The sequence below is a fragment of the Tympanuchus pallidicinctus genome, unplaced genomic scaffold, assembly GCF_026119805.1.
Source record: "Tympanuchus pallidicinctus isolate F22 unplaced genomic scaffold, pur_lepc_1.0 scaffold40, whole genome shotgun sequence".
NCBI classification, from domain to species: Eukaryota; Metazoa; Chordata; class Aves; order Galliformes; family Phasianidae; genus Tympanuchus; species Tympanuchus pallidicinctus.
In genome coordinates, this window is record NW_026294759.1 from 1,433,943 (window position 1) to 1,450,805 (window position 16,863).

Sequence of the window (16,863 nt, forward strand, 5' to 3'; positions counted from 1 at the left end):
TGTTAGGAAATGCTTCTTCTCTGAAAGAGTGGTCAGGTGCTGGAATAAGCTGCCCAGGGACGTGGTTGAGTCACTGTCCCTGGAAGTGTTCAAGAAACATCTAGATGTTGTACTGAGGGACATGGTTTGGTGTGAAATATTAATGATAGATGGACAGTTGGACTGGATAATCTTCAAGGCCTTTTCCAACCCTGGTGATTCTATGATTCTAAGTGGGTATTATTGCACTGTGCTGATGGTGGATGTTCCCTGATGCCACGATGCAGACCCTTCACTCTTCACATGGAAGTGATGCAGAGGTTCATCTGTCCTGAAGCTCTGGTAACTCTTGCAAATATTTCTTTTGATGCAAACTGGGAAAACTTCTATGTCTAACACAAGAAGAAAAAGGGCTCCATTTAGAAAGACAAGAAATGCAAAGCCCAGCAATTAGGCTCAAAAAGACAAGCTTGAGTTCCCCTGCTATGTTTCAAGAAGGAGCTCTGACAGAAAGAATGATAATTTTCTGTCTTATACCTTTTTAAACACTTCAGTTTTTGTGTACTGAAAGAAAATGAGTGCTTGCACTTTTATGCATTCCATTTTTATACAACGAAGAGTGGATAAAGGCCTTTGCTCAGAATGCAGATTGTTTTAGGTGAATATCTTCACCTCAGTTCTTCTGCTCTCACGCTGAGCAATACCTTAGTTAGCAGCTAAATCATATAAAACTTACTGCAGAATGTAGAATAGAATCAGATACGGTACTGAACTCACCAGCTGAATTAATCCCAAAGTGAGAAAGGTAGTCTTCCCAGCCTCTTTTGAATTGAAAGCATGGTAGATCTGTTGAGATAAATATAGTCAAAAAAATCCCACACTTAAGAGTTATTGGACATGTTCTTCTGGATCTAGCTGCAGAAATCTGAGATGTTGCTCCCACATCAGCATGTTCTTCACCTCTGCAGTTTTCACAGCAAGAACTGTGCTCCTAATCTGCTTCAGTCCCAAATCTAGCTCATTTAGTTAATTTCACCTTCATGGTAGTTTGAGCTAAGATGGCAAAATTTGCAGGAAAAAGCTGAGGGAAAGGCTCACAATCTGTCATAATGACTTCAGAGCTCCTTATGACCTCTAATATGGGTGCAATTAAAAAATCATAGCTGAGATTGTGATATCTTATGAAACTGTGTGATAGGGAATTTCCAATAGGGGAATATCACACAGGGATAAATATCTTGTTCACAGGGATTTGTGTCTCTCAGCTGTGCAGAGAAATGAGCTTCAATAACTTTAATATGTTGATTATTTTATTCTAAGGTTGATTTTTAGGGTCGATTTTCACAAAATTGCTTAGGTCATTAACCAACTAGTGGATCTAGAAGTGTTGCCTAAGACACTAATGCTACAATTACTGAACACAATGTTGTTGAGGCAGTTATCACTGGGTACTTCCAGAGGCAGGATCTCATACCAGATGGTATTACACACTTTGAATGCTGCTTTGAGTACCGATAGCAATTTCTATAATCCTCATTCGTGACGGGGGGGGGGAGGAGGGAAAGATATCTGTGTTCTGTAAAGAATCTATGTTGAATTATTGAGAAGAAAAAAAAAAAATTTGAATGAGTCCTCCTTGTTTTCCAAAATAACCATGCAAAGTTTGCTTCATACAAACTTGTAAATAATATGATGCATTCCTGCGTAGGGAAGGTGGAGCAATAGGGGAGAGCTGTGTGAGGTGCTTTGGCTTTGCTACTGCCAGTACTAGCTGCAAGTCATGGGTCCGTGTTATCATCTCATCTACATCTTTAGCAGGGAAGTACAGCCCCATGGGCTCAGCCAGCATTTCTTAGGTGAATAATATAGGCGTAGATGATAAACAAGTCCTTGCATATCACATTGATCTTCCAGATCATTGCACAGCAAAATAAGGGTCGTTGGTCCTATTCAGGGATCAGTGTATGGTGTACAGTATTGTATTCCACCTTGTGCTCTCATGAGACATGCTACCACAAGCTAGCACTGCGGGGAAGAATCAGCAAAACCTACTGTCCTCTCCCTGTAGGACTAGAGCAGGACATAGGCCTCTCTGTGCCACTTACCTGCCCTCATGCCTGCATTTTTACTCTTGATTTTCTCCTCTGCCTTCCACTAATCTACATTTAGTGATTTTCATGGGTTCAGCAGAACTTCTGTCCTTGTTAGAGCCCAGAATTTCTCCTGGGGTCAAGAAAAAGCCTCTCTGTATGTTGAACTTATTTTTCTTTTCTGGGAACCTACTAGGTCCCCAATCACCATTGCATCCCTAAAAGACAGAGGTTACACATAGCAGACAGGCAAAAGAAATATAAAAATGGGCAAGAACAAAAGGAAAAAGGAGGAAGATGATAAAGGTATAATTATTCTGTTTAGAAAATCATAAAGAGGAGAAAATAGACAATGGAGAAATGGAGATTAAAAAACATATCCTGGTACAGTCGAGAACTCGAAATGTGAAAGAAAATGTAGGGGGGAGAAAAAGCACAAAAAAGTCTAAAAGGATTTATTAGTGAGTCGTGCTGGACAATGAAAAATTAAACCATCCAACAAAAAGAAAGTGTTTATTTGTTTTTAATATGAGTACAAATGAAAATGGAGCAGCCAGCCAGGGGCCACTTTAGCTTCTGATTCAGCAAAGCACTGAATTACACAATAAGCTTTTAGAATCTACTAAATTTCATTAAAGCCAACTGCACTAAAGTTGAGCATATATGTAAGTGTTTTTTCTGAATTGGATTTATGTTAAAATTGGCTTAGGCCTACAGTTGTCCTTATTGTTTGGTTTACTGAGAATTCTGCTGGAGAAAAAATAGAATCAAATAAAGTGTTTTGCTTCAGACTCAGAAATGTAAAAAACAATTTAAAAAAAAAAAACAAAAACCACCAGGTAAAATTGGAGAAAATTACAAGGCAAAGTACTTATTTTCCTTGCAAGCAAATGGATAAAGTTCAATAGGAAAAAAACTGTTCAGCTCTCAGATCTGATTTTTTTCTAAACGAAAATCTGAATTGAACTTGATACAGCTGATAGTCAGGTTGACATTTTATTTGATATTTGTCAGCATGACGCAGCAGAAGCAAGAAAATTCTGAAACAATTTCTGTTCTGGGAAACCCCGAACAAAGAAATCAATTGGCACTAAGGCTTCCCAGCCAGGAGAATGAAGTAGGTATCATGTCAAGGACCCCTGCTTGTACCACCTCTGGGGAAACATCACTTTTAATAAAGCCGTACCACTTTGTTATCAGAAATCAGTCACCATGCTTTATTTAAAAGCTGCACTTCATACACTGATATTTCTGGTGGCTTGCAACCAATATCAATGTATCACAGAAGGTTTTGGAAAGAATTTTGCTGATACAACCCATATTCTTCTTATATTTATTTACACAATCACAGTTTATTGGCTCCTGTTTTTTTGTGAAAGAATGATCAAAAGCTGGTTGATTAACTCAGAAAAATACAGAAACTTACTGTTTTCCTTTTTGTAGTATTCTTTTCTATTATTCTATGTTCTCTGACACTTCAGTTTGCCAACCAGAATATCGTACACTGGCTGATCAAAAATTGTGAGATCTCTTTTGGATTACACTGCACTAAGTTTTGTAATTTTAAGTACATATGGACAGCTGATCACCTTTGCATTTCCCCCACTTCTCTCCAGTTCTTTCCTGCCTCATGAAATAGCATAGAAAGGAAACTGTTTAAAATGGCTTAATCCTTGTGACCAGTCATTCTTTCTAAGCAAAAGAAAGGCAGGAGAAAAAAAGCATTGAGCATGCAAAACTTGTTAACAAGGATAGTGCTTGCTTATTCTCCTTAAGGCAAAAGCAGCACAATTTCAGAAATTATGTTCTTTTATTGGCATTTGTTGATATGCAAGTCTTGAGCCAAAGCTGCTTTTCATTTGCAGAAATGCTCTGATGCAAAGTGCATAACATAACTTTTAATGTGTGTTTTAATGGGTGGAGTTGGTCTATTTTCACTGGTGACAGGTGACAGGATGAGGGGAAATGGCCACAAGTTGCGCCAGGGTAGGTTTAGGTTGGATATTAGAAACACTTCTTGATAGAAAGTGTTTTTAAGCACTGGACTGGGCTCCCCAGGTAGGTGGTTGAGTCACCATCCCTGGATGTGTTTAAAATCTGTTTGGATGTGGTACTCAGGGACATGATTTAGCAGAGGGTTATTAGTTAGGGTAGTATGGTTAGGTCATGGTTAGATTCAATGATCTTTAAGGTCTTTTCCAACCTGAGTGATTCTATGATTCTATGACTAGCAAGAAAGAATGACTGTGCTAGAGAGATGAAGCCCTTTTCTCAACCCTGGAGATTTCTCTTGCAGGAGCAGAAGAAGATAGTCCAAGAGCTGGGAAATGTGGCTTGGTTGGAAGGGTCCTCAAGGATCATGAATCTCAAACCCCCCGTCTCAGGCAGGGCTGGCAGCCTCCATATCTAATAGTAGACCAGACTGTCCATAGCCCCTTCCAACCTGGCCTTGATCGCCTGCAGGGATGAGGCATCCACAACCTCTCTGGGCAGCCTGTTCCAGCACCTCACGACTCTCTTGGTAAAATTCCACCTGATATCCAAACTAAATCTTTCCTCTCTCAACTTAAAACCATTTCCCTTTGTCCTGCTGTTATCTACCCTTTCAAATAATTGACTCCCCTCCTGTTTGTAGGCTCCCTTGAAGCACTGGAAGGCCACAAGGAGGTCAGCCCGCAGTCTTCTTTTCTCCAAGCTGAAAAAGCCCAGCTCCCTCAGCCTGTCTTCATAGGGGAGATTCTCCAGGTCTCTAATCATCTTTGTGGCCCTCCTCTAACATCTCCTGTCTTTCTCGTATTGGGGGCCTCAGACCTGGATGTAGTACTCCAGATGGGGCCTCACAAAGGACAGAGTAGAGAGGGAAAATCATCCCCCTCCCCTCTTCTGATGGAGTCCAGGATACCATTTGCTTTCCGAGCTGCAAGAGCACACTGCTGGCTAATGTTCAGTTTTTCATCCACCAGGACCCCCCAGGTCCTTCTCTGCAGGGCTGCTCTCAAGGACTGCTCCTCCCAGTCTGTATATATGCTTGGAATTCCTCCGGCCCAAGCACAAAACCTTGCACTTTGCTGTCTTGAACCTCATTAGGTTCACCCGGGCCCACCTTCCAATTTTGTTGAGGTCCCTCTGAATGGCATCCCTTCCTTCCATTGCATCAACAGCACCACTCAGCTTGCTGTCATGAGCAAACTTGCTAAGGGTGCACTCAGTTCCATCATCAATGTCACTGACAAAGAAGTCAAAGATCGCCAGTCCCAAGACAGTCCCGTGGGGAACACTGCTGATTACCAGCCTCCAGCTGGACATAGAACCATCGATCACCACCCTTTGTCTGTAGCCTTTCAACCCATTCCTTTTCCACTGGATGGTCCACCCATCAAATCCACATCTCTCCCATTTGGAGATAAGGATGCGATGGGGGACCATGTCAAAGGCAAGTCCAAGTTGGTTGCCTTCCCTTTGTTCACCACTACCATCACCCCATCACAGAAGGCCACCAGATTGCTTAGGCATGACCTTCCCGTGGTGAAGCCATTCCGGCTCTCTCAGATCACACATTCACTCCTCATATGGTTTAGCATGTCATCCAGGAGGACCTGCTCCATCATCTTCCCAGGCAGAGGTGAGACTCACCAGCCTGTAGTTCTCCAAGGTCCTCCTTCCTCCCTTTCTTTTACATGAGAGTGAAGTGACCCTTTTTCCAGTCACCCGGGACCTCACCTGAAAGCCATGACTTTTCAAATACGATGGCTTGGCAAATATGGTGGCTTAGCACCCACACCAGCCAGCTCCTTCAGAACCCTGGGATGCATGTCATCTGGCCCCATAGTATGCTTTCAGTCTTGTGAGGTGGTCTTGGACTTGCTCTGCCCTTACAGTGGGGGGGGTGGGGGAGATTTATTCCCCAAACCCCCACCTAGAGGTTTAGAGTTGTCCTGTATGGCAGTGGTGAACTTTTGTAGTGTGGGCTCTGAACACAGTGCCCACTGACATTTCTGTATCTTCGAAGGACAGCTCCAGAAAAAAATGTTCATCCTGCAAATTAGGAATTAATAGCAATTCAGATGGGTGACACCTGCTGGCAAAGCTTCTGTATTAGATACAGGAGGAAGGCTTATTTGAGATGCAGGAATGTTAGCAACCTGAAAGGCACACTGCTTGAATCCTGATTGTTATAGACAAAAGTCTGAACCAATCAAACTTTGCAAACAACCAGTGACATCTCACAAGAATGTGGTGTCCTCATTCCGCAGAGTACTCCCCAGTGCTTTCTCCATCTGTACAGGATGGGCTAACCACCTCCCAGAAACACAGGGTGGGGTAACAGAGCTGTCACTGGAATGCGCATTCTTTAGCATGGTTAGTGGAACTATCTTTAGAAAACTAAAAGTTAGAGAAAACAATATCATAAAATAGGCTTTAGTGAAATATTTTACCTCCTGCTTACAGTAACTCCTGAGGCTCCTGATCTCCTCTGTAAATGAAGACAAAAATCATTGAAATTACCTTTTATCCTTAGGCGAGTATTATATCTAAGTTATATTTTTGTTCTCTTTAAAGAACTTACAAGATGGCAGGTTTTTAACAGGAGAGATAGGAAACAACCAAGTGAATAAACTATGGAACAGCAAGAGAAGATCAGAGTCTCAGAGAGGAAAAACAGGACAACTTTCATTCTCTGGTAACTAGAATCTCTAAATCTGAAATTGCTTGAGGGCCCAATGCAACTACCAGTATATATCAGAGTAACCAATAGCTGACTGGTTTATGGCAGCATCACAAAAGGCTGGAGATTGGATGGTGCGCACCTGGAACTCCTTAGAGCCTAGAAATCACTTGAAGCCATGGTGTGTGGCACCAGACACTTGCTGGTTCAGATGTCACTTATATCTGTGTGCCTGCTAATATGTAATGGTGTTAGCTGAGCTTAGATGCTCTCTCAGCTAAAATACCTCTCTGAGGTATTTTCTGTTATCATACTGTTTCACTTTTTGCACATCAGCACATAGAATTATTTACACAGAAGGATATCATATCTCAAGACCTAAATCACACTGCCGAGGGACTGTGAGCATGCTACTCCACCAGTATGCAAGTTATTTCAAAAGCATTATGTGAATTGCCAAATCAGGTGCAGTTCTGACACCTGCTGTAAAGCCATGTGGTCCCATTGCAGGTCATGGGATCATGCCCTCTTTACAAGCCGGTGATGTGGCAAGTAGATCAGAAGCCTCATAATCTCCCAATTAAATCCACACCTGGTAAATGCTGCCTGAAGAGCAGGTCTGGGTTTTTGCCTGGCTGTGCAATAGACAGGAACTGATCCTCTTTTGACTGCCACTGTTGCCACCAAATTTGTTCCTTAAAACAATACTTAATACTTAAGAATACTTAAAATAAAGTATTCTGATTAATCCTGGCTGCCTTCTTCTGTATCTGCAAGTTCCCAGAGATTCAGACATCAGTCTTTAACAGTTTAATTCTGAAAATGATCTGTTGAGAAGAATAGCAACAGTGATACCCAAGGAACATTTCTCCCGCTCTGCCATTTACTAATGCTGAAAACAGATCGGAGTGTGACTCCACACCCTTTATCATTCTTTATTATTTGGACACCAGTACTTGAGCTTAGGGGTGAAAACTGGTGATATGACCATTATATGAATAATGCTACAGATATGAAAGCTGTACAAGCTTAAACCTTGTGGACAGTAACCCACTGACAACCTTCACAATGCTGGGCATATTGAATGTAGCAGAATTAAATGTGATACAATTGCATTGTTTACTACATATTTTTTTAATATTTAGTTTATCTTGGAGATTTGAGAATGTTGGTCTAGGACAAGTGTTTAGGTTTTTTATGGCCAACTTAAACACTACTTTCTTTCTGTGGGCTATTCCTCCCTGTGCTAAGAATATGTGTTTGTTGTTTTTTTTTCATCTGACCTGGCCAGAACTTGTTATTTATGAGCTGTAGCAATTTCTTCAGTATCACAGCAGATTTCTATGAAATATTTTTAGCCTCCTCTTAGCTCTCTGATATCAAATGTTTCTATGACATAACTTTTTTTTTTTAACATGCATTTCCAGTAATACAATAGAATATTAGCGTCCCAATTCCGGCCAACAAAGTTCCATCTATACCAGATAATACCTCCATGAGCTAATTAAAGGCATGGAAATATTGTCCCAGAGATCCTGTGCTGATAGTCTTGATGATTTTTTAAAGTCTCACTCTCTTTAAAACTTACAGCATTCATGCTTTGGTTTTAATTTGAAACCAAATGTGTGGGTAATGTTTTTGAAATTTAATCATGACTCTATATCTGAATTTTGCTTTACAGTCACCTTGTCTCTGAACTTTCCAAACTAGTTGGGATTCCATTTCTGAATCATGCCACAAGACAAAAATCTCACCATGTTCAGGGGAAGTAAAAACTGTCACTTTTTACATGGGCAGCATTTTAATTTCACTTAAGACTTGTTTTCTTTAAAGACAGAATAATTTAATTCTGCAGAGTGAGCTCAAACACAGTTCTTCTGTATGAATGCACTAGCAGCCTGGTTTTGAATGCATCTTCGATGTGCTCACTCCTCATTTTGACTAAGTGAAAGAAGGCTGCGCTACTGCGTTCCCAGGTGACATATATGAACAATTTTCTTTTTCTCATACTGACATAGTGCTGAGAACTAAAACATTTTGTCTCACATGGTCATCATCCATTCTTCCACGGAATGGACCTCCTTCAGCAATTTTGAGTATCTGGACACAAACTTGACCACACATATCCTCTTTGACCCCTGTTCAGACAGACATCCAGACTTCTCCCAGATCTGCTGAGGGCAGGCATGTTGCTCAGGGCTTCAGCCTAACTATGATCTAATTGTCTGCTTTGCATTAATAAGAGAATTTCAAGGTACAGCAAGATATCTGCTGAGGAGTTTCTGCCACTTTAGAAAATTATAGCTATCCATTAAATAAGGCTTAATGAATCCCCGATTTAAAAACAACCAAAAAAGCCTGAATTAATCTGGCACATGCATTATACGAGGTGTAGCTCTCACAGACAGGAATTATTACTTAGATGCATGGTTCCTGCCTGAGTTGTGCTGGACTTTCTAGAAAGATAAAGGAACTTTGAAACTTCAACAAAGAAGCTGAACAGAGAGTGTTTGAGTATTTTCTGACAAAAGGGCATTTCCTCAGAAAGCAGTGATTTGCCAAAAGCAAGGAGCTCTGAGGAGTCTCCTGGCATGTGCTGAGCTTGCTGAAGTACAGCTGGAGTTCTCATAGGCCTTTTCATTGAGCCCAACAGGAGCCCAGTGTGGGTGGGTGAGCAGCTTGGCTCCTCCTGACCAGCCAATGCTGACCAGCCAACTCTGTGATATCTCACCCATGTTCTCACATCTAGGCAACTAGGCATCTTGGGGCAGGCTGCCTTGCTGAGCAGGCCTGTGGGACACTCCAGGGTCTCCGGGGGTTTGTGGGACTGGGACAGGTATATTACCATGGCCAGGAGTCTTCCCCAGCTGTCTGGACTAAAGAGGTCCTGAAAGCCCAACAGATTGAGCTGAGCTTGAGCATGTTGGATCCTCATTGGCAGCCTTGCAGCACCCAGGCTGATCATATACAATTTAGCAATTTCTTCTGTTGCTTTGAATGGGACCGAAAAAGCATTTGAAAATTATAATTTCTTATGAAGTTTCAAGGCCTTGTGGGTATAAACAGATTAAACTTTGACGTGTGTTCAGCTGATGATCTACCATAAGTTAACAGTGTCATGCTGTTTCAAAAAAGACAAGTACCATGCTGAGATGTATAAACAGCGCTGTAGCTTGCAAGGCACATGGAATAATCCTACCACTGCTCAGCACTGATAAGGGCCCAGTGAGAACACTGTGTTCATTTCTGGGCACTGCTCTGCACTAAATTTGGAGACACACTGGACAGAGTTCAGAGGAACAAAATAAGAATAATCTTGAGTTCAGGAAAGCATTGTTTCTTACAAAAATAATGAACGTAGTTTGCTTATTCTAAAAAGAGAAAGGAAAAGAGAATGAGTGGGTAATTAAACTTCTAAATTGGTGTGATCTTAATGAAGTAAGCACTCATCTGTAATAAAAAAATAGGCTTACGCTGTAACAAAGAGCATTCAAGTTAGAGGTGAGGGGACATTTGCACTGGTAAATGTAGAGGAAGCAAGACTTGGAGTTTGAGTTTGTTGCCCCGGGAGTCTGACATGTCTTCTTTCTTGGAAAGCTGTAAACATGTACAGGTATTGCTGAGCCCATCCTGGGCTAAGGATCGGATCCTTTCCTATACAGTCAATACACAAACTTGATCAGCTGCAGTTTAAAGTCATTCTTAGTTCCTCTTAGACGAAGAGATACCTCAAAAGTAATATATACCAGGAATGTGCCATGTGGCTTTTCACACAAAAAACAAATTGAATATTTCTGACTTCTCTGTATGATTCCTGACAAAACAGTGCTGACTGCAGTAAACTCCTGCTTGTCCCGAGGTGCCTTCTCTTCTCCCCCAGGTTCTGTTTCTACCATGCCTGTAGCTGCCTGTTTTCTCTTGCTATTCCTGAAGCCACTCTACATTTCTCCACTGAAGTTTAAGTGACACAGCTGCTACTTTATTTCCACTTCCAGGAGAGTTCAAAATCAAAAGGTCTGTTGAAATAGAAAGAAAAAAGAAGCTTAGTTAAAGAATAATTTAATGGGGAATTCCCTGGAATTCCCCTAGGGAAAGAAAAGAATAAAAATAGGACTCTGTTTAAAAACATTGCAATGAGAATACTTTTATGTTGTTGCTTTTTTTTTTTTCTAACAGAAGAAATTTCATGGAGTTATGCTTGCTGAATACACATACTGGAGAATAAGCCTTCTGCATTGAATAGCATAGAATCAAAGTATTTACATTTTAATACTAACTAATGCCTTAAACATAAAACTACTTACGAAGGAAAGAAAATAGTACAAAAAGCTTCCTTCTAAGTGTAGTTCCTTGTTAATATAATATTTTTTAATTTACTAGATGAAAACTGCAGGAGCACAGTAATTTGTTTTGTTAGCAGTACAATTTCCACTTGTATTTTGCTACATTTTTATGTCTTTAGGCATGTATTAGCAGGTAATTCAGTTTTTCCTTTAATAAGGAAGAGGCCCATAATCTTAATCTAATTCCTGCAACAAAAGATGATACCAGAGGATAATAGCTCTTGGTACCGGCAGCAAGCTAATAGCTGCTCATCACAGAAACAGTATCTTCAAATATTTTCAACCTCAGGTATGGAGAGTACTAGAAAACTGTTGGCAGACTTGTGTTGTATTAAATGAGTTGAAGATACTCGATGTCCCAGCTATTGGATGAATTTAGGTATGGACAGCTGTAAATGTTAGTGGGAAGTTTACAAGGAGCTGTATTGCCTCAGTTTGCTGCCATGGGAATTCTTACATGTACAGCTCATAAGAGATAGAACCTGTGACATTATTTCTGTTCTCTGTCCCGTCTTGAGAATAGCTAGTTCCGAATTATTCGAAGGAGAGGTGCCAAATATTACCCTATGCCATGAATTTATTTTCATTGCCTAATTACTTGTCTAATTGCTTGAATGACTTCTTGGAGTACCAAGTTCTGTAAATACTGCTTTAAAGTTAACCTTTTTTGCCAGATTATATCTGTTTCCTTTCAACTTTTTCTGCTTCAACAAAAGAAGCAAGAATATGAATTCCCTTTTCCTGCATTGAATACTTCAGCCATGTACTGTCTGGTGGCAAAGAGAGTTTTCTAATTATTTAGAAGTTCAACCCACCTCCATAGCATCCCAGTAAACTAAATTACAATGTCTGTTCATGATGAAAACTGCTTCCTTTTACATAAGCCACATAAGACCACATAGCCTCCATCTCCTTTTGCCAGCTGGGAAGGAGGAGGAGGAAGAGATGCCCCGGTCAGTCATACCATCTCATCTCTTTGTAACCACCATCAGAAGTTATCACTCTGTGCTTCAAACATCTGGCTTCTAAGTACTGCATGCTTCCTACAGAAAGGGACCTCTGACCAAAGCTCAAGCTTGTTCCTTTTTGCTTTGCCCACAAGAGCTCTTGCTTATTGATTTAGGCTCTATGTACTGTCCATTGCTTCAGATATCTTTTATTCCACTCTTTCCTTCATGTCCTTTCTTAAACAACACCAAGCTTGCTGCGTGTTCACCAGCTACCTGACTGTATGGACAGGAGCATCAGCAATATGCCAAGGTCATTGTGTAAAGCGTTCTTCCGCAGCAGCCAGAGCAGGTCTTCCTCCTTCCATAAGATCAGACACCCATTCTGTAGATCATTGTAAATATTTACATGGGGCATCAGACAGCCGGAGGCCTTTGTAAACCAGAGCAGAATTAAAAGAGTCTGCAGCTGACAAACAAATCAGCTGTTTGCATTTCAGTAATGCGTCCTGCAGGAACTGGCAGCATTAGCCTCAGCCAGGCAGAGAGGACATCAGCATGAAAAATGTCTGGCATACTTTTCACATATTGTTGGAATCCATAAGAGAAGGGAGGAAGATGACATTTCCTAGCTGAGAAGTGAAAAAGCATTTCCTTCCCTTTTCTATTGGGCAATGAAGAAGCAAGAACCACCACACACTGGGAAAAAATGAGAACTGAAATTCTCAGGAATAGTTTTCCAGACCCTGACTCTTTGCTCTGATTTGTCACCTGCTAGTCCTGGCTCTGGTCATCCTATTGTCAAAGGGTCACACATGAATGCCAGAGGTTTCTCAGTAAAAGACACCAGAAGTCAAGGTGTTAAAACAACACACTAACAAGCAGTAGGATATATTATACCCTGGCTAGAGTAGTCCCAGGTAACTCCAGTTGCTTGCTAGAGGAATGCTGCAAAGTGTTTTCTGTCTGACAGTGTCAGCAGCAGCTGGGCATTTCATGTCCATGTTTCACATTTTGAGGATGGAGCTGAAATGCCCATGCACAAACAAACAAACAAAAACCACCAAAGCCTGCAATGCTAGGTTCCTACAAGATCTTTTAATGTGACTCCACATTTCTTGTTAGAAAACTGTTTGCCTGTACATATTTTGAACTTCAGCCAAAGATTTGATAGCTCTTCCCAATAAATTTGCTGGGACCAAGGCATAGCTTAAAACAAACCCACAGTAGGGAAGTGCAACATATACCCAGCTGTCTAAGCTGACTGCAGCAGTAGCAGAATTATGTGAGTTTTGTCTCTTTTTTTCCATTGACTGCTGCTTCTGAACCTTCATTTTAACAGAACTGTATGAAATATTCACACATACTTGGTGGTCATACAGAGTGCATAATAATAATAATTTATTTTTTTTAATTACTACTTCTACTACTGCTATTATGAACAGGAAACATTAAGAGCCCCCAGGATCCTAATGTTTTCCTATAGTAGCTCTTCTTTTGACCTAGGCAGAGGTCAAATCTGTCTAGATACATTCAGTGCAGTATGAGCTGTTCTTATAAAAAATTCTCAGTACTTGAAAACTCATGATAACTTGCTCTAGAAATTAGCTATCCTCAGAATTAGCAATCGATGCTTGACTTTTAGTCTCAAAATTGGCAAACTTCTAATTTTTACTAATAGCTTTTGTACCTGTTCCCAAAGGTTGAAGAGACATTTGTTATGAATTTTTGTGCCCCTCTCCTCCTTTGTAACCATAACCATTTTCATATAATTGTTAGCTCTTAATTTGGCAGGCCTGTAGATGTACTGCAGAGAAAATGTATTGAGCACAGAGAGGATGCAATATCTGTCATCCTAACAGGATGCAGACTTCAAAGCTCCACAGCTAAGCCTGGAGTGGTGTGATGACTGAACCTTTCAAGCTTTCATAGTTAATTGTGGAGAAGTATCTTGATTTTAGGTACTTCCCTGGAAGCCATTCTCACTTTAGATAAAAAAGTTTTCTCATGACTTTGTTTCATTTTTAGTAAGGATAACTTCAAAACAGAAAGTAAAGACTGACCAATGGAAAAGATCAGATGAATGGGTACCAGAATCTTACCATAGTTCTTTACTTAAAAGGTTTGATTCTTAATGCATTTGATTTTTCGTTATTTCCAGTTTTCCCATCCAAGACCCTCCCACAGTGTGTTCTGCTCACTGAGGTCTGATTACAAGTTTTGCAGGGTCTCCAAGTGAGACACCACAGTCATGCAGAATCATGGGCGGATTTCATAATCCACTTCACAAGTGTGGTAGAGAGTGAGGACATCTGCAAAAACCTCTGCCGCTTATTTGAGGAGGTGCGTCTGTGATCACCGGAGTGCTTGACACTCTTTGAAAGTTGGGATATGTCCTTGGTTGTTGACTGGAGACAGCCTGTGAGGGCATAATGAGATGTTGGCTTGTCAAAGCAGAACCACCGTGAGTGCACGGGGCTCTGCTGTGTGCATGGAATCACTATTGGTGTCTTTATTTTTCAGTTCTCGAAGATGGGCTCTCTGTAACGCTTTGGTCATGAAGAAACAAGGAACACTGAATTGTTTTACAATGGAGAAAACAGAGGGACAAATACCAGCACTGTGGCTTCCACCTTGTTGCTTGTCTCTCTGCAGACATGTGTCCCAAATGCTCTCTGGGCTGTATTAAGGAAAGGAAAATCTTAGACATTACAACATCTGCTTTCTTACATCGTCTTTTCCAATTTTACATCCTATAACCCCTTGGTGAAAGGAGGAACAATGACTTTATATAGCTGCTGTTTGATTCTTTTGCTGTTTACCTGGAACACTGCTGCCTATGGGCCAAACCAACGGGCACAGAAGAAGGGAGACATTATTCTTGGAGGATTGTTCCCCATCCATTTTGGAGTGGCTGCTAAAGACCAGGATCTAAAGTCAAGACCCGAATCAGTGGAGTGCATAAGGTAAGCCACAAAAACAGAAGATAAAAAGTTCTGGTGGGGAAGTGCTACAAGTGACAAGCTGTAAGCTGAATGTGTAGAGATGCAATCCAGTACTCAGAGAGCGCTGCTCTATAAGGCATTGAGAAGATATGGTGTAAATAACAGGAAAAGCAATTTGTAAGGACTGGAAGTGTGTGCAGTAGAGTGACACAAGTAGTATTTAGACAGCAAAAGAAGGCAATTACACAGAGCTGCCAAAACTTAAAGGCACTGATGTATCTGGCCATTCACAGTGGATGTTTGAATAGCATCCAAAAATTAGTTTTCCTAGCAGAAGGACAGAAAATAAATCTAGTGCCTTTGAGTTCATTTTATTGCAGCCATGCCTTGCAAAATAGCTCAGGAGTCAAATTTGGAAATTGTTTACAGTCTACCTCTCATCTTCACCAACTCAGCTCAACTCAGTTTGTTCAGCCCAAACAAGTGGATGAGTGAGAGTGGAACAGATTACTGGAAAAACTTCTACTGAACATATATCTGTACCATTAGGACCTCTGTTTGCAAAGTCCCAGATTTGAACTCCTTACTTAGTCTTTTCTCACCCAAAGATTTCTCCTTCTCTTTAAACAGTGCATATCAGGTTTTGTCCATATCTTTGGCAATTAACTGGATGGAGAAATACCTGTAAAAACTGCTTATCTTATTATTGAGGTGTGCTCTTTTTGTGAAAAAAACATGGGGATTATTTAACTTCTCAACCCTGTACATACTACACATCACAATTGGGAACTGGCAGAAACAGATTCCAATTAAAACACAAAATAAGTTGATGTTGAATTTTGCCATGCCCTTGCATGGGAGAGCACTTCAGTATTATAGGACCCCTTCTGTAATCTTATGCAAAGAAGTGCATATCTGGAATTATTTGGGCCTCTCATCCTAGTACAGTTCTTTTGCAATGGGGATGAAGAGTTACTGACAGCATTTCTGCTATGCCTACAGATCCGCAGTGCAGTTTCCCACTACCTACTATTTTGATATAGAGCAGAACGTATCCATCTGTGTTATGAGATCGTTCTCAGATTCCCTCACAGGTAGAGGACAGAAAGAAGTGTAATTAAATAGAGGTTCTTGTGGCTTCTTAGTTTCATGCACACAAAAGTCATAAACTAAATATATGTAGAATGCCTTCTTCATGGAGTGAAAAGTAGCTTGTTTCAGTTTTCTTTTCTCGCCTGATTCACCATTTTAAAACTGGAATGCTGAAAAGTGACGGAATATTTCAACTCATTGTCTTCTTTACCTGCTCCATGTGGCAGGGAGGACATGCCAGTATTTGCAGCCTGAATATTTTCTGCCAGCACTGAGTCAGTGTCAGTGACTGTCTTAACAAGGAAATGCCATTAAAATACACCACAGGAGAATCCTTCCCGAGAACTACTGCAAGTTTGTGGTTGCCAAAAGATATATTAGCTGGGTAGTACTACTAACAGCAGGCATATTCTGAAAACCTAGGCCAGCTGTTATGAGGACTCAATGGGAACACCTTACTGCTATTTGATCTGACAAAGGCAACCTCCACCTGAAATTTATGTGGGTAAAATCTGTACTCCTTTTGCTGCTACACCAAGAATTAGCAGGTGAGGAGATGACTGAACAGGCATTTATGCCATTTTTTCCACATTCCTTAAAGGAACAAGATAAACTGTCACTTGATAGCATAACACACACAAAAAAATAGTTAATGGAAGGCAAAAAGTCCAGCTGCAGAGGTAGTAGCAGCTGCAATTTAATCAAAGGGATAATTCAGTCACAGATAGCTGGAAGCTCTTTCATTGCATGTCTTTTCCAGGAAAGGTTTAATTCAGGAATAGTTGACTTTTTGAGAGTACT

The 16,863-nt window shown here is 40.7% G+C and overlaps 1 protein-coding gene across 1 annotated transcript in view; it reads left to right on the forward strand.

Annotated features, from left to right (window-relative positions):
• Positions 1–16,863, forward strand: part of CASR (calcium sensing receptor) — a 71,387-nt gene that overhangs the window by 20,869 nt on the left and 33,655 nt on the right. Inside the window, exon 2 of the mRNA XM_052701711.1 lies at positions 14,549–14,991. Coding sequence (XP_052557671.1) covers positions 14,807–14,991 — 185 coding nt within the window. The 5' untranslated portion in view covers positions 14,549–14,806. The remainder of the gene's footprint in view (positions 1–14,548; positions 14,992–16,863) is intronic.